At 39.6% G+C, this 24,092-nt stretch overlaps 2 protein-coding genes across 4 annotated transcripts; both read right to left on the bottom strand.

Annotated features, from left to right (window-relative positions):
* Positions 1 to 164: 164 nt before the first annotated feature.
* On the bottom strand, positions 165 to 5,357 carry LOC101166591. Of its 2 annotated transcripts, XM_004081556.3 has the most exons (8): positions 4,051 to 5,357; positions 3,798 to 3,916; positions 2,436 to 2,496; positions 2,293 to 2,360; positions 2,107 to 2,209; positions 1,195 to 1,313; positions 966 to 1,111; positions 165 to 886 (listed from the first exon to the last, which is right to left on the bottom strand). In XM_004081556.3, the coding sequence occupies exons 1-8, from the start codon at positions 4,109 to 4,111 to the stop codon at positions 778 to 780; spliced, it is 786 nt and encodes a 261-aa protein (XP_004081604.1). In that variant the 5' UTR covers positions 4,112 to 5,357; the 3' UTR covers positions 165 to 777. The 2 variants fall into 2 exon arrangements, with proteins under 2 accessions (XP_004081604.1, XP_011487593.1); XM_011489291.2 differs by lacking the exon at positions 3,798 to 3,916.
* A 114-nt stretch (positions 5,358 to 5,471) lies between these two features.
* Positions 5,472 to 23,895, bottom strand: med14 (mediator complex subunit 14). 2 transcript variants are annotated; one of them, XM_004081440.4, is made up of 29 exons: positions 23,346 to 23,895; positions 21,883 to 21,909; positions 21,667 to 21,772; positions 19,969 to 20,142; positions 19,764 to 19,893; positions 19,545 to 19,673; positions 19,333 to 19,440; positions 18,454 to 18,586; positions 17,554 to 17,704; positions 17,339 to 17,450; positions 15,868 to 15,993; positions 15,670 to 15,748; positions 14,396 to 14,555; positions 14,113 to 14,307; positions 12,192 to 12,326; positions 12,024 to 12,100; positions 11,781 to 11,941; positions 11,432 to 11,578; positions 10,788 to 11,032; positions 9,884 to 10,153; positions 9,512 to 9,758; positions 9,016 to 9,138; positions 8,629 to 8,805; positions 7,702 to 7,940; positions 7,449 to 7,628; positions 7,221 to 7,328; positions 6,962 to 7,087; positions 6,684 to 6,873; positions 5,472 to 6,078 (listed from the first exon to the last, which is right to left on the bottom strand). In XM_004081440.4, the coding sequence occupies exons 1-29, from the start codon at positions 23,519 to 23,521 to the stop codon at positions 6,008 to 6,010; spliced, it is 4,302 nt and encodes a 1,433-aa protein (XP_004081488.1). In that variant the 5' UTR covers positions 23,522 to 23,895; the 3' UTR covers positions 5,472 to 6,007. The 2 variants fall into 2 exon arrangements, with proteins under 2 accessions (XP_004081488.1, XP_011487592.1); XM_011489290.3 differs by lacking the exon at positions 9,016 to 9,138 and having other exon boundaries at positions 23,346 to 23,894.
* Between the last annotated feature and the right edge of the window lie 197 nt (positions 23,896 to 24,092).

The raw sequence follows: 24,092 nt of genomic DNA, 5'->3' as shown, positions 1-24,092 counted from the left end.
GATCACAAGACTTTTATAACTATAACTTTCCTCAAAACTACTGATTGTCAACATCAAATCATTATTTGGGCACAATAAAAAAAAAAATTCTAAACTTACCACATGCTCTTTAAAGTTGTAGAATGGGTGGGGCAAAACAAACACAAAATGTCATTGCATTGCAATTTTATTATTTCACTTCTTGTTTATTTCTCATTTTTGTAACAGTGATTAAAAGAGTAGTGCAAAGGGGTTTCACATTCACTCCCAGAATTTAGATGCATCACAGGTACAGACAAGTCACCTTTATGGCAACAAAAAGTAAAAGCAGGAAATTCAACATCACCATTCTCAGTTGAATCAGGTAATAGCACCTTAAAAACCAACATTCTTGCTTCTGTTTGCCATTAAGACATACTTTTATGAAATATAATTCTTGCATCCTCGTACATTTGATTATGAATTTTGAGTCACTTTGATGATGATCTGAACTGCCAAATAACGAGGAGTGGGATTATACATAACCAGGTGACAATCAAAAGCTGTTGGAAGACTACACCGCTCCAGTATTGATCATTCTTATTCGCAGGATTTAGTTTGTGTTGGCTAATGCTCATATTAGTGGAGCTGCTTTATATGGTTAGAAGTAATGATTTATAGGTCATTTAGTAAATATCATGTCATTATTTGTTGTTGTGCAAAGAGTTCTGACATCAAAATAATGAAACAAAATAATGCAGCTATAAAAACAGCAAAATAACAAACAAAAATATTTTATGAGATATCATCCAGGCTGACTCAGGACAGAAACTGGGACATAAAGGTGATGGCTGGATGAAGGTCCGCCGTAAGCTCATCTGGCAGCGCTAAAACCACCGATGTTAAGCTTTGAGTAATTTCTAATATCCTGCACAGGAACAGAAAAGATCTGGTTACCAGACTGCATTAATCAACTTCTTTTATTTCGCTGTGTGACTGCAACTCACCAGTTTATATAGTGAGCTGCAAGCTGAGGGTCGTGCCTGCAGCCGTCCTCTGCCACCAGAGACTGCTTCATTTGTTTGAAGTTTGCCTCAATTTTCTTCTTCATGTCTACGAAGATGGGAATTCCCCTGAAGGAGCTGAGGACTTGCTGCAAACATGTACAGATATTGACCTTGTGAAGAAAAACCAAAAGGAACCCAAAAATACTCAAAAGAGAAAATGTACTCTTACATATATGACGGAGAGCTGGTGAGGGATGTACTTGTGGCTTCCGAGGTGTCTGACATCCTCCTCTAGCTGTTGACTGAGCACCAGCAGCTGGTTCAGTTTGGCAATGTGAACAAAGTATTCTACAGAGGAATCAGATGACATTATTACACACATCTTCAGACAATCGTTTTCCAAAAAGAGGTAGTCTAAAAACAGGAGAAGAGCACTAATCTTATAAAGATAATTACTAGGAAGTAGTACAACTATTTGTAATTTTTACTTCAAAAATCTAATAGTAAGATATTAAAATCTAGAAACAAGTGGTTCCACACATGCATTCAAAATTGAAATCAAATAATGTAGTTTTTGATTTAGTCAGTCGTAACTTTCTTTTGTGACCTACTATATTTTTTGAAACGTGTTTTAAATAATTTTTTCTCACAATTTAGATTTGCTGTATACGGAAGAGGATTAGGGCCATGGAAAAAGTAAGAAAAAAAGGATACAAAATTCTGACTTTAATCTTAGAATTCTGATAAAAGTCAGAATTTTCTGTGCCTTTTTTTCTTTTCTTTCTCTACGGCCCAATCCTCTTCCGTAGTCATAGAATGGAGTTTTAGGAGGCATTATTTTTTGCATGTTTGTAAAGAATAAGGATGCGGTTTGGTTTATTTTAATATCTATATATATCTATACATATCTATAAATATATATATATATATATATATATATATATATCTATATCTATATCTATATATAGATATAGATATAGATATAGATATATATATATATATGTTTGTGCCAAAAATATATTTTTTTTGTCCACCATCAAAACACATTGGCACAAACGGAACCCCATAGGGCGGGAACAAAACCTGCGATCTTCTGATCAGAGGTTCAAATGTGTTTCTAGAAGTCTCTCCTGCGTCTCACCGTCCATCTGCGGCTTCTCCAGCATCTCAACTGCACTGCCTTGAATGAGGAACACCTCCACACGAGGAAACATGGCAGACAGTCCCACAGCATCCAGGTAGTCCTGAGGAGACACACACCAGCCGAGCCCTGACAAACGCTGACAGGTCTTCCAATTCTGTTTCTGTTTATCCTCTGTCGTAATACCTCCAGCTCTGGCATAGGCTTTGGTAGGTTTTCAAGGCACTGAAGCATTTGGTCAAGAATCTCTGATCCTTCACGAGGAGAAGCAAAGAACATCAGACACACAGCTAGACATTGAAGGTAGACTCTAGTGGTGCCGTTTGTACCTTGGGCTTGAAAAGTGTCCGACTCCTCTGGGCTACACCCTTGTCCTAATTGCTCTTGGAACTAAAACACAAACAAAAAGGCAGACACAATACGCAGGACTTGAAAAATGTAATATGACAGCATGCTGTGAAACATACATATGAACTTCATTTCCCAGTTGTTCAAAAATCTAGAAATAAATGTGTGAAAATAAACCACTTGGTTTAGAAATAGATTTTTCTTTCTGCTGTTGACGTTTTAGATACAAATGTAAAAGCACATTGATATCATGCTCTGCGCATTTAATCTATGACTGGTTTTTTGAAAGACTGTCGATAATTACGAAAATAGAGTTCTACAAGGTTTTTACAGAGTATAAAACGTATTTTTGGACATAAAAAAAGTCTCCTTCATGATGATTTTCTCAATGAGCATAGAGTTAACTTGCATCTACTGGAGATCTCCTTAACATGGAAGGAAATTGTCATGGTTCCTTTTTCCTCAGTCTCTGGTGATTCAAGCAATTGAACAAAAATGTGTGCCAGATGTGCGTGATGATCAGGCATGATGTGATGATCAGATGTGTGTGACGATCAGGTGTGATGATCAGGGGTGATATGGTGATCAGGAATGATGTAGTACTCAGGTATGATTTAGTGATCAGGTAGGATTTAGTAATCAGGTGTGATGTGGTGAACAGGTGTGGTGATCAGGTGTGATGTGATTTTGCGATCAGGTGTGATGATCAGTTGTGATTTAGTGATCAGGTGTGATGATCAGGTGTGATTTAGCGATCAGGTGTGATTTAGCGATCAGGTGTGGTGATCAGGTGTGATGATCAGGTGTGATGATCAGGTGTGATGTGGTGATCAGGAATGATGTAGTACTCAGGTATGATTTAGTGATCAGGCATGATTTAGTAATCAGGTGTGATGTGGTGAACAGGTGTGATGATCAGGTGTGATGATAAGGTGTGTTGATCAGGTGTGGTGATCAGGTGTGTTGATCAGGTGTGATGATCAGGTGTGATGATCAGGGGTGATATGGTGATCAGGAATGATGTAGTACTCAGGTATGATTTAGTGATCAGGCATGATTTAGTAATCAGGTGTGATGTGGTGAACAGGTGCGATGATCAGGTGTGGTGATCAGGTGTGATGTGATTTAGCGATCAGGTGTGATGATCAGGTGTGTTTTAGCGATCAGGTGTGATGATCAGGTGTGTTGATGAGGTGTGATGATCAGGTGTGGTGATCAGGTGTGGTGATCAGGTGTGATTTAGCGATCAGGTTTGATGATTAGGTGTGATGATTAGATGTGTTTTAGCGATCAGGTGTGGTGATCAGGTGTGATGATCAGATGTGATGATCAGGTGACCCCACCTGTTGCGTCTGCGTCCTGATGAGGAGGTCCAGCTGTCCACAGAGGCACAGCATCTCCAAGCCCACCTGCTCTGGACTAAGCCGGACCGGCATCAGAGGTCTCTTCACCTGCAGCTCCACTGACCACATGGATTTAAGTCTTATGAGCCCCTAACTCCTTAAATATGGCTCTGCGCAAGCGCACAAGTCATAAAATCGAGTCGTTTTATCAGGATCATGGGGAGACCGCCTCTGTAAAATGACTTGGACTCACCTTTGAAGCTTCCATGATAGACGCACGGCTGGTAGAGAGGCTCCGACGCGCTGACCGCCATGGAACCGGCGACCAGCGCACCTCCGGAACCACAGGTGAAGCAAAAAAAGAGGTCCCGCTATTTAAACCGCATAAGGCTACAGTGTGGATGGTTGGAGCACCGGTAGGGGAAATAAAAGGGAAGTAAAAGCCGGCGATCTTCAGGAAATCCTCCCCAATGGCGGTGATTCGGCGCCGCGTCGTGATAATGCGTCCCTCAGGTCCACGCAGCTGGAGAAAAGTTCCGAGAATTCTAAGTCCAAACCCAACAATTGAGCTTTTCACGGCTTTGTTTTGCCGAGTGGCCGCCCCTCAAATACCACCACCACCCCGGTAGACGGAGGAGCAGGCTTTTTCAGTGACGTCATGGATTCTGGCTGAGGAGCGCAGCATCACTTGGACGGGATTAGGTCATTCATTCCTTCCTGCATCTGCAGCCTCTTTTGTTGGGGAAAGGGGTCACATGTAGAACATCTATACCGCAGATTTATTTCAAACTAATTGATCCCAGAAAAAAAAGAGGTTTTGTTTACATGTCTGATTTTTTTCCCATTAACCTGAAAAGGAAAAGATGGGAGGCTGCAGCAGTGTGCTGAGAGGGAAATCATTTTATTATTGCTCAAAGTCCACTTTTTAAAGTTTATAGTATTTTTCCTCAAAATCTATCATTTTTAATCTCTAGTAGATAAAATACATTTGTCAAAATCACGTGTTTTGCACTTTAACCTGGTCAGATGTTCCTATATTTAGTTCAGAAATGTCTAAAAGCAGGTTATTTCTGATGTGACATAAATAAATGAAGATATTTAAATTAATTTGGCCTTGTGGAAGAGTGTCCACCCTGACATCGTGAGTTCAAATCCAGGCTGAATCATATATAAGACTCTAAAAATGGGACCCAGTGCCTCTCCATGAAGGGGTTGGATTGGGGAGGTTAGACAAACAAATGGTTCCCGGGCACGGCTGTATCTGCAGCTCCCCGCTCTTCCAGGGGATGGGTCCAAAGCGGAGAACGCATTTCACACACCTAATGGGATCTTAACTTTAATAAATGTGAATATTCATGCTAAAAACTGAGATTTAGCTTCACTTTATGTAATCCCCCCCCCCCCAATAAACCTTGATTAAACAGACACTTTTACACATTTTTCTGTACTCATTTACATACTAAACTTACTATGGTTGTCATACAGCTCCAAAGTGAACATGAACTTTATGTGCTTGTGCATCTGAAAAGTTGACATCCTATGGATTTTATAGAGTGGATACTGGAACTTCAGTAAATGCTAATAAATCATTCTTTAAATCTTCAGGGAAAGTATGTAGATCTATACACAAAAGCTCATTGGGTGTAGTTTTTCATTGGAAAAAAAAATTGTTGAAGCACAACGTTTGCTTTTTTATTAGAAGTGACAAGATTTCTCTAATCCTTCAAAGAGGACTCAAAATGGTTCTCAGTAAAATCCAACTGGCTTATAAAGTCTGTCACAGTTTTACAGTATCCAAGGTAGGAGTCTAACATAAAAATATAGATATAAACAAAGCAAAATCCAGAATGACAAATATCCTATCTGTTGATGCTACAGTAATATTGGGCATAAAACAAAAATAAATGAAAACAGAAAAATAAAGATGACAAAGGCAGTTATGAAAATTATGATTCAACCCTTTTCCACAAGAAAATATACAACAATGTACATCTTTTTTGTAAACAACCTTAAATTTCAATAGATAATCTGGTTTACAAGTGCAACTACAAATATTAATAAAACAAAACGACGTTTCTCCTGCAGCGTAGGAGAAGAGAAGCTGCACACACCGCCTTTGGACAGAGTTTTTGTTCCTTTGTGAGCTCAGAAATGCTCCATCCTCCTCATGAAGAACTGCATTTCCAGCAGGAGCTCTGTTTGTAGTCGTCTCATCGAGTGCCAGGGGGGAAAGTGAGGTTGACCATCAGGTCGTGAACAGATGCAAATATGGTACATTCGCCTGGAAGACAACAACACAGGTAGAGTTAGCGGCCACATTTCAGTTAGATGCTTAAAGACCCACTCTGATTTAAAAGAAAACAAAAGAAAAAAAAGTGTTTTTAACATGTTTTTTCAGTAATGTTAGCTAGTGGATGTGAGGGGCTGTAAGCTAGCGGGAGAGAGTGTAAACAGAGAGCTCTCAACGACGGGAAGAGGTCCAGGGTCGCTTTGCGCCAACAAATTTCTAATAAACTCCTTGCCACTCTGCAGAATATGTCCTAAAAATGACACAGGTTGTGAATTTTGGCTGAGAATGGCATAATCATAAATAAAAGACCACTGAGAACACTTAAAATAGATCAAAAGATAATCTTTTTTATATTTAAAGAAAACACTAACAAATAAAAATGAATTTAAAAAAACAGTTTTTTTAATTATTAAAAAATAATTTTACTCCATTTTTTCTTATTTAACCTCCATAACAGAAACAGTTTTATGGAATTGTTTTCTGGCATTTCAAATGGAGGACTCTCAGAAAGACCAACATTCCCGGAGAACGTTCCAATTGTGAAAACGTACTTCACTGAATTATTTAGTGTCGGTTAACGAAGAGCACAGTCTCACCTTGCCTGGGGGGGTGAAGCTCATTGAACCTCTTTAGAATATTAGAGACCATGAGTGCCGCGGCCCCAGATGAGCTGTGCTGCCTGGGGATGTCGGCCTGCTGAGTGAGACCAGTGGCCATGTCGTACACGATGGGAACGATGATGCTCACTGGATCCTGGGGCACTGGGATCCGCTGGGTTAGCTGCAGCTGGAGTGGAAACAAACAAAAAAAACAAAATTAGTTTCATCAGTCCAAATTCATTTTGAATTTGCAAAAATTAACTGCTGTAACTCACAAAAAACAGCATCTTTGACTTAAGCACCACAGCGATGGTTCCGGGAGGAGCAATGGGAGGAGCACTGGGAGGAATGGTGAGGCAGAACTGAACGTTCCATTTGAGCTGTGCAGCCTGGTCAGGGAACTGACGGCAGCGAGAGGACAAATAAAAAACAAGAAGGTTATTTTTAACACACAAATCACATGAAAGAAACCTTATAATAAACTAGAGCAAACATTTCTCAGGATCGTGCTTTATTTTGAAGGAGTTCCCCCACCAGTTCCAGCTTCATGATGCGCACACAGTCCCGGAGGATGTTGGTGGGGGCCCCCAACAGCTTTGTAAAGGCATTAAGGGTGTTGAATTTGAAGGGAGGGCCAGCAACCTAAAAGCATAAAGGTCCACAGTGGATAAATAACAAAAAAAACCAAAAACATTACCCCGTTGTTTTAAAATTCAGACAGGTTTCGGTGATTTGAAAGCAGCAACGATCCCTTTCACTCACTCGCGTCTCGAAGAACCTCTCCAGCACCTGAAGCTCCTCCTGGGACCACGGCCCCGTGTTTTCCGGGGTAACTTTGAGTTGCAGAGTCTGGTAGTTCTTTGGGTTGAGAGCCACCCGGCACTTGAGCACATCGGTCTTGAACATGATGACCCCCGGCTCATTGGAGTTCACGATGGTCAACTGGAAGGGAAAAAGTTTATGTTAACGTGGTTTGAAGAACCACGAGTGCACACGGATGATGTGCGACCCTCACATTGGCTTCCTGCTGAATGATCCTCTGGAGGTGCCGTCTCATAATCACCGATCCCAGGAAGCGCTCCAGCGGCGAGCAGAGGTAGCTCCCCGCCAGGCCAGGTACCAGGCAGGGAGTGGGCGACGGGAGCAGAAGAACGTGTAAGGCACTGTGGGTGAGGATGGTGGGGATGGAGGCAGCCCACGGGCGCTGAGGTAGCTTACGGGGTGGAGGCATACTTGTAGGCATAACTTGTGAACCTAAACCAACAACGAAAAAAAGATTTTATACATAAAACATCAGAAAAACAATCAAGGCTCTAAATTTGTTCAAAACCAGGGAAAAAAAATCTGAAGTGAAAGATTTTCATGATAATTTTATCAGGCCATGGGGTCGGCAACGTTTAGCGCTGAAAGAGCCGTTTGGGTCAGTTTCCTACAGAACGAAACCCAAAAAGAGCTGCAGGTTCCATCTCAGCATTTAGAGGAGCCGGGGTTGCTCCACGCCAACAACTCTGAGCTAAATATCTATTGAACTACTGCCGCTCTGCAGAAACTATGTCCTAGACAGCAACAATTTGGTTGATTTTGCTTAAAAGCAGCACATTCATAATTCAAAAAGCACTGGGAACGATTTTTCAGAAGATCAAAAGAAAAGTTTGACTTTTAGATTTTTTTAATCATATGAAAGTCTAACAGTAACTTAAATCTTTTACCATTAATTTGCTCCGTTATCTGACGTGTTGAAAATGTAAACAAAGATACCAAACCTAACTAAAACAGCATGACCAAAAAAACTACAAGCCAATTGTTTATTTAAAGCATTTTTCTTCAAGGTCAAAGAGCCACAAATAAATAAATACATTGAACATGCTGTAAATATTTTTAACTTCACAATAAAAACATGTTTGAAAATGGGTTGAGGTTACACTGAGAAAGCAGTACTCACTGGTCCCAGCACGAGGAGAATGCGGATCAGGAATCGGCGAGTGGAGGGAGGGATTTCCAGGGGACATGCCGGGGATTCGTGCCCCAGGAGAGGGCCCTGAGACTTGGGGCGAACCCGGCCACTGGCCCCTGTGGCTGGGAGACACCATGGCGTACGGGGAGCTGGGATCCAGAGGACCTACATGGAGGGGGAGCTGGTCGTTAGACACAAAATTCAGCCTTGAAAGATAAACAAGAGATACACCAATGTGTGCCCGCTCTTTTCTGAGTATTTGCTAATGTCAGAGTCCTGTGACGGCCTAACGATGCTCATGTCAGCCCGATCCAGCCTTCCCTAGCAGAGGAGAGCTAACACCAGGCCAGCATTCACGGCCCCCCATCTGCTTACCGTGGGGACTGGCAAAACTGGTCTGGCCCATGGCTATGCCCAAGGACGATGGAGACGGTGTGGGCCCAAAAGGAGAGGGTGCCCTCAAAGCCCCACTAGGGGAGCCAGAGGCATGGATGTTCCCTGTACACACACATACACACATCAGAGGGCTCATCAGACTAGGGATGGCACGCGATCGCACTCAGCCATGTGTCCACAAGCTAAAGCCGGGGAGGAGGGGGTTCAGTCACTGGCTGGCGGGCTGAGATGGAAGATGGAAGGAGCATGACTCAATGCATGCTTTGTTCCCTTTTTGGCTACTAGGTGTGTGTGGATGTTGAGCGGAAACAAATGAAATAAAGATTGAAATAAAAAATTTGAAGGGCACACATGGTTGAACAACATTGCAGGGAGGCTGTGAAATAATGGTTTTTCATGTAAAGTATGGCACTTTGATGAGATGACCACACTCGCAATGGTACCTTACACATCTACATATGTATATATACGTTACCTGGCGACTGGGTGGGCATCATAGACGGCGAGGGGGTGACGTTGGTGTGATAATTTGGTGGTGGTGACGTGAGGGGGGGATACACACCCCCTGCAGCCCCTCTCATGCTCTGTGGCTGTTGTGGAGCCTGCAGCTGGTTTATAAGGCTGTCCATATCCCCGCCCACCGGAGACGGAGGGTTGTCGTCTTCATTGACCGAACGCCTGCGAGCGTCTTGATTGCTGTCCACGAACATGTTCAGAAATGTCTAGAAAATAAAAAAAATGTAAAAAAAGAGTAATATACATTTGAATCAGAGACTTGATGTTAAGACTGCATTTTTCTCAGTGCAATAGAGACAAAATGAACCTTTTCCTTGTCTCTCTGGGTTACCTTGAGTCCTGGAGCGGGGTAAAACCCCTCAACAATCTTAGTGTTGTCAAAGAGACTGTAAGCTCCGTCTCTGATGGCTACCACTCCCCGGCTGCGGCAGTAAATGTCGATGCAGTACATGTTTCGAAATGCCAGTCGAATGTGTGTGGGGGACTGGGGCAGGATGGAGAAACACTGGTAGGCCGTGTTGGTGCGCTGGGTGAGACCCAGCATGGGCACAGTTGGGAGCTTGTTGATTGCATTGAGAGGAGCCAGGGTGTCATAAAGCACCTGAGAAGAAAAAAAAAGACAGAAAAAATGTAACTTTTCTGTTATCAGTAAAAAAAAAGAGAGAAAAGAAGGTCGAAAAAGAACAAAATAATGGTGGTTGCTTTTTAAAAGCTGCTCCAGAAATAACAATAATAAAGAAATGCTCAGAAATGCATTTTTCAAACTTTTCTGTATGTCCTCCATCATCAGAAAAATCCCACAAGAACATGTTAAAAACATCAGAAGAAGATTTCGATTGGAGCGGGCCTTTAAGTTTTTTATACATACAAGCTTGGACTGCAATGTTCCCGGCCTTTTCTGGAAGAATAGGACCTTAACTGATGAAGGAGGAAGTCCTCCTAATATGTGTTATAAAGTACACTATGGTATTGCTCTGAATAAAAAATATAAACTCTTTATGTTGAGCAGAATTCCAATGTTCTTTGATAAATGCTTTACAAAGCTTTTGAAGTGTTTTGATGAGTAAGGAGTATGGACTTTATCCAGTGAAACATCAACTAAAAACTGTTCTTAAAGTCAGGGACCTTTTTAAAAACATCTAAATTCTTAACCTGGTCAAGAAATAAAAAGTTAAATCGGTGTGGATAAAGGTAACTGCACTGAAAGACTTTTTTTTGTTTCACGGGTTGTGTACCTGCAGCAGCTGCAGCACATTGGGGTTCTTGTTGAACATCTCCTGCAGCTGGTGCAGAATTATGTTGTGACAATTGGAGCAACCCGAGTTGGGCCCCACAGTCCCCAGGGCGAGGTGGAACCGCTGGCTGCTGGAGTTCCACTGGATGGTGACCGAGCTGCCCTTTGTGGTCCCGTAGCACAGTACCAGTTTGCGGTAATTGTACAGTCGCACCTCTGAGAACAGGTTCAGGTAGGATGGCATTTCTGTGGAAACATCAGCAGATGCATTTCATGAAATCCTTTCATAAATGCCTTTGACACCAGCTTGAGGTCCAAGTGATGACACCAAACAGAACAAACTTTCTAAACATTTCTCAGCTTCAGTTTAACAAAATAGGAATTTGCTGATTTAAACTTCGATTAATGTAGTTGTTTTTTTTTTGCAAATATAGGAAACCAGACAAACAATCTTATTTTTAAATGTGTGAATCAATTATACTCATCAAATTAGTAATGCAAACAAACCCAGGTAGTAAAACTCCAACTAACTATTTGCACTTCTGATTGGTTAATATCTGCAGGGGCTCTGTGTATTTAAAGATGACCCCTGATTGATTGATTGAACTCGCTCCATCATTGCTGATGTCCAGTCAAAATCTTTACCTGGCAGCACACAAGAGAAGTTGAGAACGCACTGGTACAGCTGGCTAATGGCATTCCAATCATTGAGGAACATCTCCACCACTTTGCGCCCGCCCACTGGCTCCGACAGCGGGTTTTCATAGGTCAGGTACACGTGTCGTGTGGAAGCTGATAAGCAGAACATAGTTATGTAGCCAACAGTCCATTATGCAAACCCTTTATCTGCATAAATGCTTAAAAAGGTGTGACTCATACTAGCGGATGCTGCGTTCTTAGCAATTTTAGACCTGAACTTTTTACTTAATCCCTCATGACGGGCAGAGAAATGTTTACTCGAGAAGAGTTCGGCATGCTGGAAAATGGCAAGTACCTTGTTCTTTGCTATTTGTGCTGTTAAGAGGACAGCTGGCTAGAACCAGTTCTGCCACCCAAGTGCGGTTATTCCTGCCCTGCAGGCGGAAAGTGCAGTCAAGAAGGGAACGCTCCAAGGCTCGCCGGGTTTCCTCTCCGACACCTTTACAGGGAGGAATCCTGGGGGGAAAAAAAACATCCACAAAGTTAAACCTACCAAAAAAGATGAGCAAGAAACAGAGACTTATGTTGTGTGATTTACTTCAATAGTCGGATGGCGTGACCACTGCCGTCCACTTCCACCTGCACTCCTTGACTTGGAATCTCCATGTTGGATAGCTAATCAAGCAACACAGACATGTAGCGTTACACACAAGACTGAAGAAACATTTGGGGCCAGTGAGAAGGAAATAAAACATTTCAAACTAACCTCTGTTCGCAGGCTGACAAAAGGCATATTGGTATCGCATATCGCAACCAAGTGAGCCAGCTCTTTGTTGAAGGCACACATTTCTCCAGACCGCTTGGGCTTTTTGGGCTCCGTGTCACATTGGTCTCCAGAACTCTACAGAACACGACACAAGAACGTATTGATGGGATAGCTGCTCTTAAAATGAAGAAAAGCTATTCAAAATGAAAAATTGAGGCAAACTGAAGGTGCCAGAACTAGCCCACATTATAATACTCCTCTCACTTCACTTGAGAGTTTAGTTGACTAATATTTGGCAAATGTGATACAAGGTCAAAACATGTGTTTCATTTAAAATATATTGTAAATGTAAAAACATATGCAGGTCCTAAGACAGAGTCCTGGTTTCAGGAGTTTTCACTTTGGCTCTTACATCAGAAATGGCTCTTTTTCTCAAAACCCCAAAAATTAAAGAGTAATGAGACATTCCTTTTTAACTGAAAAAGTAACAAACAACACCACTCTTAAAAAATGTGTATATATATATATATATATATATATATATATATATATATATATATATATATATATATATATATATATATATATATATATATATATATATATATATATATATATATATTGAGGAACATCAATATATATATATATATATATATATATATATATATATATATATATATATATATATATATATATATATATATATATATATATATATATATATATATATATATATATATATATATATATATATATATATATGCATCAATATACTCATTTAAGGAAAAATGATGCAGAAATTGTTAGGATGCAAAGGGGGAAGAAGGCCTCAAAAGGTCACATGAAACCATTGAAGGTAGGGTTGCACGATATGAGGAAAACTCGCAGCATGCAGTATTTGTGATCAATATTGTGATGACGATTCAACATGCGATACATGAACAAATAGCAAAAGAACCAAAAACATGATTTTCATTTCAGTGCAATAGTTTAATTTAAATTAGAGTTAACCCTAGTCTGCATAAGACTAAGACCTCCATCCGATTGGTCAAAAACTTGAAGGCGTCCATCTGATTGGTCAAATCCATAGAGATTTCTTTTATTCAATAAATACTTAACGCTACCATAAAATAGTTTTAGCAAATTTAATTTTACCATTTATTTTTTATATTATTTATTATTAAAGTTGCAACTTTTTCCATATTTTGCAATATGCGTATTACACAGCTTGATATTACGATAATGATAAATGTGCGATTTATTGTGCAGACCTAATTGAGAGCAAATAAAAAAGTTCCTTTTCTCCCTAAATTCTAAAGTTGGGAAAAAAAATTGGATTTTTGCAGTAGATTTACATAATCTGCCGTACCTACATGTTTTTAGGTTATTTTTTGACAACTCTTGGTTTTTCTTGTTTAGTGCTCTTGATGGACAGCTCATATTTTAGAGTTCATAGCAAGATCAGGGAGCAGTAGATAAACACAGCAGAACCTCTGCTGTTAGTTGCACTGTAAAAAGAACAGTCCTGATTATCAGTTAGGTTTAATCAAACGTTTTTCAATAGATAAAGAAGCAAATTTCTTAAATTATATGTTCCTGAAAGCTACACAAAAAAAAAAAACCTTTCCTAACGGTCACAAAGTATGAATACATAGTGAATATACACTTTTAGCGCTTTGAGCGTCTGGTAAAGCGCAGTTCAGATCCAATTCATTATTATTATTATTATTTTCCCTAAATTTAGTTTTTCATGGGCAAAACTTAGCATTTTTTTTTTTATTTTGTTTATAATATACACATGTAAGGATAAAGAGCTCACCTTCACACACGATGCCTGATTAAAAAAAAAAGAAAATCTGACAAAAACCTGTTTGAGGTCATATGCATTAAGATCGCAAATAAATGTTGAACTAATTATTACCTTTCTCTTAGTCCCAGATCGTAACTCTTTGTGGACTATAGCGTCCTGGACCAGATGCTCTAGATTGGGTTTGAAATGCTGCAGAAGCTGTGCACAGAGGAGTCCGTCCTCCCCCTCCAGCTGAGAAACGGACAGAAATGAATACTTGTACTGCAAAGCTGTGGGATTGCAAGGAACGTCAAGCATTTCCACCACCTACAAATAAAAAAGAAAAATATTAAAAATATCTGTTTATGCTAAGTCAGCAGATTTTACCAGCAACGTGAGTGCTAAGAAAACTCACAATGTAGCACTGCGGAAGACGAGTGAGCTTGATGAAGAGTTTGTGTTTGGACAGGCTGCCAACGGGGTGAGATGTGGAGTTGGAGAGATGAAGGACGTCAGTGCAAACGGTGGGGAGATGTTTCACAGATTGTCGACAGCGCTGCTCTCCCAACCAGAACCTTTACAGAGAGACAAAAGTCCCCGTTAAAAACAAAAAACAAAACAAAGACTCGAGAAAATCTTAGCTTTACAAGTCCACCCATCTACTCAATTTCTACTCACAACTCAACTTTAAATTAGTCCCATTAGAAAAATAATTCTTATAAAGCCCAGAAGATCCCCATGTCCAACAATTTTGTCAACGTTTGACTGTCATTGTTAGTTGACAACATTGGCTGTCACGTAACAAGTAACCAGACATATTTATGATTGAGGATGTCTTTAATTTTACCTCAACAACTAGGAAGTAAGGCCCATAAATATACTCTTTTGTCTTCCAAAACTAATTAAAATGTAAAAAAAAAAAAAAAACATGGAAAAAACCTTCCAATGTTTAAACATTTCAATTGCTTTTTAGGCTCCTTTTCAAATCCTTTTACAGTTACGTTTTCAAAAGAATGTTCTGACTCAAGAGAATGAATGGTATGTATTTCTAGAACATGCATTCTAGAGGAAGCTGCCTCAAATTTAGTTAGTCAAGACAGACATAAACTACAGCCTTAAGACCTGGAAAGGCATCTCAGGGATCATTTGGAGCCAGAAGGTTGAAGGTCTATTATTTGCTTTATTTTATCACAGCATTTTGAATCAATACAAGTGTTGCCAAATCTATCGCGATATATGGGCAAAAACATTTTGTCTAACACATGTAGTGTTGCGGCTCCCTGTGCTTTCATCTCAGTGGGAAACTGATCCAAATGGCTCTTTGAGAGGTTCAGGTTGCCGACCCCTGCAGAAGGGCATTGAAGCAGGATCTTCATACTGTGAGGCTATGCTGCTAACTATCACACCACAAAGCAGCACTTTAGCCAACACTGCTTTGACATTCTCACAGTTCAGGCAGATGTTCACAAGTCTTCATCCCAAAACAAGGCAAGATCACACAAAACAAAGCAAGCTGCCAAGTGTTTCTACTGATCTGAATTGGTAAATGTGGAGCTTGCACGTAAAGAGTAAAAAAAAAAATCTAAAATGCTGCTGTTCCCACTGCAACAAGCGCTCAGCAACACTGGCAGAAGAACAGAAAGATTTGTGGGTATTTTTTCTTTTTCTTTTTTTTAATCGTAAACATACTTGAGCTGCTGAAGCCAAGAGATGATGCGCTTCATATCTTCATTGATGGTCTTCTCAATGTCATCTAGCATTGATTGATCTGCAGAGAGAGAAAGCAAAGGTTCTGCGACGATCCAAAATGGTTTCAACAGAACAGCTGTCTAAACGGATCTGAGACAATATCGGAATTGTATATTTAGAATGATGATCAAAGCTTACCTAATCCATACAGCATGGGCTGGAACATGCCAGAGTGCAGGTCGACAAAGATGTGCAGGCACTCTGAACGGCCGCATGGCTCGAGTATTGGAACGACGAGCGTTGGCAAAGCCGTCTCAATGAATGCTGTAAGAAAAACAGCAAAAAAACAAATTACGACACTTGGAAACATTTTAAAAGCTTTAATATGACTATAAAGTGAACTCTAAAAAAAAAATAAGGAAAAGGGGTCACAAGTCATATTTTAAATAAAAACAAATCTTCACATTAAAGCAAACAGAAGCATGAAATAAATATTACCAAGGAATTAGGTAAAATGAACAACTATAGTCCAATCAAAACAAGATTCATTCAGAAGTTTATTATTTAGCAACGTTTACAAGCATCAGGCAACAACTATAAGCATTGTGTGTATGACAAACTATCAAAAATAAGTCTGTACACAAACATTTAGCCAGTGGATTTTAAGACAAATAAAATAGTTGCCTAATATCACATGAAAGTCACTCTGATCATCTTTTTATCGATTGTAAAGATTTTAATTATGTTTATGCTGTTTTCTAGAACCTTGTTTCCACAGAGCAACAGTGGTTCTTTAGACGTTTGCCCCCGAGGACCACTGGGGTAGAGCAAAGTCCTTTTAAGTCATTCTTTTTTTTTATGTTTATGTGTTATTCGTGCATGGTTTTGAACAGTTTTCTGAATCTTCTGGAGTTTGAAATGAAGCTTTTTTCCCTTCTCAAAAACACTAAAGGCATTGTGAACAGACTCAAGTTCTCTCGATGCTTTTTTTTCTCCCTTTCATATTGTTTTTGAAATCATCTTTTGTCCTTTTTGACCAACTGAATATAAATGATTTAAAATTTGTAAATAGTAAAAACGCACTCAGTTAAAAACTAAAATAAGTTTAAGATTTTTTGGCCAAAAAGTGACAAAAAGCAAATCTGCCGTTTATTTGTAAAACACGGACAGTGAAGTTCAAAGTCTTCTCCAGAATTCTCCCTAAATGACAACAATTCAGTCTTCTACTGGTTTTCTGAGCGCAACATTTTAAAATACCAAACCACTAACTTTGAACGTGCAAAATAACCCTTTTCATTTCCGAGGTGCGCCTTTTACTTCCATAATATTGAAGTCAAAACTGGGAATCAATTAAAATCCAAGTCACTATGGTGCTGTCGACCCCACTGAATCCCATAGCGATCACAAAAAGGCCAAGTTCCATTCATTTCTCTGTTAATTTGGTAGCTGCTAATTTAACCAAATAATGAGGCATCTGACAGTTTGACTGCAACCCACTAAATGGCACAATGAATGAGGAACTAAAGAACAGAAAACAAGGACATAAATGTGACACAGCAAGGAGAAAACGTCTTTTGTTGAGTCTAATGTGAAATCCACTGCAAAAAACATCAACAAACACCCAAAAATCAATATCTTTGCATGTAAAATCATCTAAATAAATACGTACAGTTGTCTGAGGGATTGCTGGTCTTTAAAATGGCCTTTAGTTCCTGCAGCTTCTGATGGGCTCGGGCGTGCACGCTGTCAATCAGGAGTTTTTCCACGGACAGATGGTCTATCTAAACAACCCACAGCAGCAAATTCTGTTAAACTCGTCATTGACATAACCGTCACCTTACATGACTGTGGAGATAAAGGGAACAGAAATCGTTTGCACTTCACCTTCATGGCCCTCTCCATTAATTTGGAGTCACAGGCGGGAAGAGGAGGCTCATGGGATATTTGTAATGGCTTCGATCCATCCGACTCATCAATCTTGATAGTGACTTTGTGTACAGGTGCTGTGCCTGTTTTCTTACCCAAAACCTGTTGGCTAAAGTAACAAAACAAAAAAAAAACAGACAAGAAAATTGGTATTTTGAGTGTGTTCTTGTAAGCGTAGGCATCATTCTCATTCTTCGTTTACAAATTCGCATCCGCTGTCTGTCTTTTGAGGCGGGCCAAATTTGCTGCTCAACGCTTATCCAAAAATGAGTTCATAATCCTGACGCTCCTGGCACGTGTGGGAGGAGTTACCACGGGGTCAGTGGATGTTGAGAGATCAGGTTACACAAAAGGTGAGCACTTCTTCACGCCTGGGTTCATGAGATCATTCAGAGACTCTCCCAGTACAGTGAGGTTCACCATCTGCTACAGGAGCTGCGTCTGAGTGACGGCTGCTATCCCTGGTACTTCTGTCTCTCTGTGACCCGGTTTGGTGACTTGTTGTCCCACATTAGTCCGAGGATGGAAGCAATAAAAATAAGAATAAAATTACAGTTACTTGTTATATTTGCCTCAAAACAAATGAGAAAAATATTGTAAAGTTCAGGAGGAAAATAATCAGCGTCAACTCTATGCTGGTTTTGGACTCCATCTGCTTATCGAAATGTCAAGGGCCAAAGCTGAGTCCTCGATTGATTGACACGACATGAATTATTCGCCAAAGTTCAGATATTTGAACTGTGGAAACCTTGTGACGCTACCTCTGATTGGATCTGTACACTGACGAGCAAATGGCATTATGCGTGAAGGTAAACTACTTTCTGCTAATAACACCAAGACATATTTTTAAAGTCTTACTTCCAGACAGAGAGTGTGAGGTATTTTGCAGGCACATATCTCTCCTCCTGTACTAGATCTCCCCATCGTTCTCGGATCAGCATCAGAGTCTGAGAATGGAGAACTTCAAGCTGGAGGGACAAACAGAACGAGTCTGGGGGAAAAAAAGATGAAGTTAAAGAAAACACTGGGTGAAAAGAAACTAGTGGACAGAGGAATCAAATTCATCCCGCCACTAACACTGAAGACACACACAGATCCTCGAGGCGTCGTTCTTCAGTTAAAGGGGTGTTTGTCCCTCACACAGAACGCTCTTTGACAAGGTTGTGGGAGAAATGCAAAGCAGAAATGTACCGATCAGCACACCTGTCCTCTGCTCATGCGCTATGGTTCAGCTTCTCTCACATTTTGACACAAATGCCTACTGAGACTTCCCAGCAGCATAATCACCACCTGATGCAACAAAGCTAGCTCAACTGGTTAAGATTTTAACTAGAAAAATGCTAACTTTGACTTAGAAACTACACTAAAAACTTCACAAGACATAAAAAGAACAGCTAATGTTGTCTCTTAAGGCAACAGGTTATAGTGAAATAGACAACTAATTTCAAAACAATTACCAAAATTGCTGCTTTGTTATAAAACAATGAATAAAATGAATGAGAGTTGGGAGGTTGGAGAAAGATTGGGGCCAAAAAGGATGCATTTCTGCAGCTGTGTTTCTCATTGGAATGCTGTGCTTGTTTGCTTAATCAGTCAATACTCTATATGCTCAAACGCACACTTCCGTCTCACTGCAGCGGCTCAGAGCAGACTGGGCCAACAGCCAAGCCACTGCAAGCGGCCAACCCCCAGAATATCTGGTGGTGTGTGTAGATACCGACACTACGGAAAGGATACGCAGGCAGTTGTACATGTCCTGGAGAGGCTTTTCGTCGGCACAGAGACGTGCCTGGACCAGCTCGTGGATGAAGTTCACCTGCAGACTGTGCACCAAAGCTCGGCCATCTGTCAATATACGGAGGGAAGGGGTGGGCGGATGGATCAAGGAAATGAGATGTCAATTCATATAAAAAAGAGGACATTCAAAGCCAAGAAAGTGCCCGTCTTACCCCCAGTTTCTTTGTCCTCTACCAGAATGTCTAACTTCAGCAGCCTCCAGGGAATATCTGGGTCGTCTCCCATTACAGTCAAAGTGGCCTCAAACTCTCCCTCCACACGAAACTTCACACGCCCATTAGCTGTGCAATTCCAGAAAAATATCATCAATTCCCTACACAAGAAGGAAATCTGCTCTAGATGGAAACATATGTGGAGAAAAAGGTGCTTACCAACTGTCAAATTTGCTAGCTGAGGTGGCAAGTCCGTCGTGACAAGACGGTGTCGTAAAATCTGATTGAGCTGCCTCAAAGTGGTCTGCTTCTCAGCTTTAGTGATGGGGTCTGGAGGAATAATCTTATCCTGTGAGAAATGACATAAAACGTTTCCTAAAAATCCAAAACAAGACAATTCGCTGGAAGGAAACTGAATGCTTACCCTAATACAAGTGGGCAAGCGTGGATATGACCCTGTGGTGAGCACATCGATAGCGAAGGGAATGGCAAAGCTGGGTAGACGAGCGTGAACCAAAGCATCTCTGGCGAGGGACGCCAGTCTGTCTGCCGTGTCCACAAACAAAATGGTCTGCTGATCCAAGAAGCTGGAAATCATCTTTTCAAGAAACAGAAAAAAGAAGACAAAAGTTTTGGTTTCATTATAGAGACCTTCAAGACAATGTAGAGAGCAAACATGACGACCAGGAGAGGACGGGCTGCTATACGTTACTGTTTTGCATTTCAACAAATAGTCGTTTCAGCTGGTCCTCAACAAATGTCTAAAAATAATTAACCATATCCTTTCTTGACAGAGTTATTCTCAACAGAATCTGAGTGCAGATGCTCTGTGTAAACAATTAAACATTTTTATTCAAAAGATTGTCAACAAAAGTCCTCTAGGCTAAAATAACTTGAAATGATTAGTAATAATCCTTTAAATGTGTATAAAATTTGTTGGGGGTTTTTTTGTCAATAAAACAATGAACATTTTCATGCCAACACTAAAAACAACAACCAGCTTCAACAATAACCATATCTCATTTTCTTCTGACTACCAGAAGAAAATTGTTCAGTTAAATTTGTTTTTAATACACCAAAAAATACAATTCCCAGCCTCATTTCTTCACATTTGGTTTCGTTAAAAAGCCCTAAATATCCTCTATAGATACCAGAAGAAGTGAATCCAGTTGTATGCAATGGTTACAACATGTTCAGGTTTAGAAAGGTTCTCTACAGACCAATTTGAATAGTCAGTGGGAAATTACACTTTAGAGTTCATAATAAAAATAATGGCTGAAATGTCTATGATTTTCTTCACCTTTCTTATCTTCAAATATTTCACAATTGATTACCTATAGATTTGTATTATTATGAAATTTCTGAATTAACTGTTAACTTTTTTTTATTGCACTTTTTGTAACCTTAGAGCACTATTGCTTGGTGATTTTCACCCGAGCAAAACTATTTACGGGAATTTCAATATGTCACGTGTCGAGGAGTCTGTGCCTTCACCAGAGAAATCTCATATGACCCAGGAATGGGCGAACCAAAGACCAAGATTTTAGAATCATTTCATTATTTTTTAAGGAATTTTTTGTTCTCAAGTCTCTAATTTTTAAATAATTTTTGAGCATGTTTTTAGGAATTTCCCATACTTTCTTTTTGATTTTGTTACACATGCCATAGTTAAAAACCAAAGAATACCACTCTAATTTATCATCTTTTGTCATGTTTTGATCTATTTTTTATGACAAGTACCTTTTGTTGGGTATGTTACATGGAGTAAAAATTATCCAACAAAAGTAATGGTGTAACTTTTTACAGCGAAAGTGTTCTAGGGTTAAATAAAACTTTCACTTTCTACTTTTAATTCTCATTTATGTTTACACATTGTTATTTTGCAACTTTTAGGAAAACAAATGTGTGACTTATCCAGAGACGACAAATAGAAAACAGCCTTTTGGCTACCTGTGGTGCATTTGTAGAGGATTTTAATAAGAAAATGTCCCTGTCAAATAAACTAAAATAACACATAATGCGCAACTTTGTACTGTAACTGAATTCATCTATTATTTTAGCTCAAACCCACTTAATAGCAAAAAGAGTGGTATAATTTATATATATTTTTACAACAACTTACCGCACACTTCTCAACTTTCCCTGCGTTGCTTGCCCACTTCACCAGAGCTAAAAGGCGAACAAACAGCTGCCTTGTACGGCTAGCAAACTGGACAATCTCAATTTTCCTGAATAAGGAAAGACAAAAAAAAGTTACATAGATACAAGAACAGAAACTGGACAGGTTAAATGATTAGTTCAATAAAGGAAATTAGAATTGACAAAATCAACAACATACCTTTCCATGTCTGTTTTTCTTGGGAGCCTGTAAATAAATGTGTGATAAAAAAACAGATTAACAACCAGTAAACTTGTTGCTGTATGCTGCTTCATGGTCTTATCCCCCTTCCCCTCCTATTATCACCCCCTACCCCCCCCTCTCTCTAGCGTCCCTCTCTCTTCTTCCCCTCTTTCCTTTTCCGTCCGGTCCAACACCAAAGATTTTCAGACATGATTGAAATTAATAAAGTTTGGCCTCAATTACAAAAGGGGTTTATTCAGACATACTTTTGGTTTGTCAGAAGATTAATAACCCCTCTTGTTAAAGCAAAATATGTCCAACACAAGAGGCCCTCAGCTCTCGTCTGTCTGCCTAGCTGTTGGACAGGACAAGTTAAAAAAAAAAAAAAAAAACAGATTAAAAACACATTCTCTTTGCAAAAAGTAGTCTACGTGTACTACACGTATACCGGTACTTAGTACTACCAGTGAGGCAGTATACTTGAAGTTTAGGATTTGTATACTATTCACAATTTAAAATGTTTCAATTTCATCTTCAGAAGTATTGAGTTATTATAGTACCTACTCTATAGGTACATGGTCTATAGCAGGGTCAATATAGGACAGGGTGGCTTTTCTTTGTAAAAGAAGTCACGTGCAACAGTCAAATTGTTTTGTTTTTTTAAAGGTCTATTTTCTCATTAGGTTTTACTTATGCCAAAAAAAAGTGTATTTATCGCAATAGCAACTATAACAAATTCAAATCAGTGTCTTGTTTTTCCAAAGGGTTATGGAAGACTTTGAGGCTCCTATTGGATTTATGTCAGTAAGAAATCGACCAGGGTGGCTCTTTAAGTGTGGAAGGTTGCATACCTACCTCAGTGTGTGTGTGTGTATAATATACACATATATATATGTGTGTGTATAATATACACATATATGTGTGTGTGTAATATACACATATATATGTCTGTGTATAATATACACATATATGTGTCTGTGTATAATATACACATATATGTGTGTGTGTATAATATACACATATATATGTGTGTGTATAATATACACATATATGTGTGTGTATAATATACACATATATGTGTGTGTATAATATACACATATATGTGTGTGTATAATATACACATATATGTGTGTGTATAATATACACATATATGTGTGTGTATAATATACACACACACACATACCTATATGCACACACATACACATTAAGAAATGCTAACCGGTGCGTAAACGTTAGCAGTCTGTTACGTTAATAACGTTTCTTCAACAAAACACTTTTAAAGGATAACCAGTATTATACATATTTATGCCAAAGTAATGTAAAAAAAACAACTCTAATGTTGATATAAAATGACTATTTATTTTCCTTGACATAAATACATTCAAGATGACAAATACTACTGGCTGCTAAGCCCGCCAGCTAACCTAGCATGCTAGCAGGCCTTCGCTGGTTTCACTTACAGTTCAGCCAGGACGGTGATTTCATGGTAAGTCCTGCACAGAAGATACTCAATAAGCAGACTCAGCCGAACGCCCTGAGCAGCCGGGGCTCCTGACGGGTTCGCCTGTGGGCCTGAAACAACCGGACCACCGAACGGGACAAGCTGCCCATCTGTTCCGATCTGTACCGGAGCCATTTTACACCGACAATGCTGCCTGTTAGCCGCGCCACTGGACAGCCAGAGCCGCGGCTGTGATGAACTATCGCTTCAAAGAGGCTCGCTCCGCATTCAATTAATTTCCTCTTTCATCTCAAAACATTTCTGTCGCGACGAAACGCATCGAGTTAGACTCGGTAAACGCGCCGTGGAGAAATCTCAGCTAAAGCAAAAACAAAATGAAACTCGTTGCTAAGAGGACTCAATGCCGCTTGGTCGCCATCTTTGCTTCGACGATGATGATGATGATGACCACAGAAACGGTTGAAGAAAAAACCAAGACAAGACTTCTGAGGAGCCACAGCAACGACAGACACTCACGGGGCTGTAGTACCATCCCATAATTACAAACAAACAAATAAGAGGAGTATTTTTACATGTAAGTAACTAGTTTTTATGATGGATTAATAAAACTATATAAAAATCAATAAATCTGTTTAATATAAAGTGTTATTCACTTTGAACAGAAAAGTAAAACGTTTACTTTTTTATGGAATTGGAAAAAATACATTTAATTTTTTTAATGTTAAAATCTAAAAATGTATATTTT

This window comes from Oryzias latipes, chromosome 21 (genome assembly GCF_002234675.1).
Source record: "Oryzias latipes chromosome 21, ASM223467v1".
NCBI lineage: Eukaryota > Metazoa > Chordata > Actinopteri > Beloniformes > Adrianichthyidae > Oryzias > Oryzias latipes.
This window is presented reverse-complemented; position numbering and strand designations above follow the sequence as displayed.

Bases quoted from the DNA above. Each gene is read 5' to 3' on its own strand.
- LOC101166591 (XM_004081556.3), bottom strand. From the start codon at position 4,111: ATGGCGGTCAGCGCGTCGGAGCCTCTCTACCAGCCGTGCGTCTATCAT. The intron at 2,361-2,435 runs GTACAAACGGCA...CTCCTCGTGAAG, and splicing joins GGACACTTTTCAAGCCCAAG to GATCAGAGATTCTTGACCAA. The intron at 887-965 runs GTGAGTTGCAGT...GTTCCTGTGCAG, and splicing joins GCAGCTCACTATATAAACTG to GATATTAGAAATTACTCAAA.
- med14 (XM_004081440.4), bottom strand. From the start codon at position 23,521: ATGGCTCCGGTACAGATCGGAACAGATGGGCAGCTTGTCCCGTTCGGT. The intron at 17,451-17,553 runs GTGAAGTGCAAA...TGGGTTGTTTAG, and splicing joins TAATGGAGAGGGCCATGAAG to ATAGACCATCTGTCCGTGGA. The intron at 9,139-9,511 runs GTAACGTATATA...GTGTGTGTACAG, and splicing joins GATGCCCACCCAGTCGCCAG to GGAACATCCATGCCTCTGGC.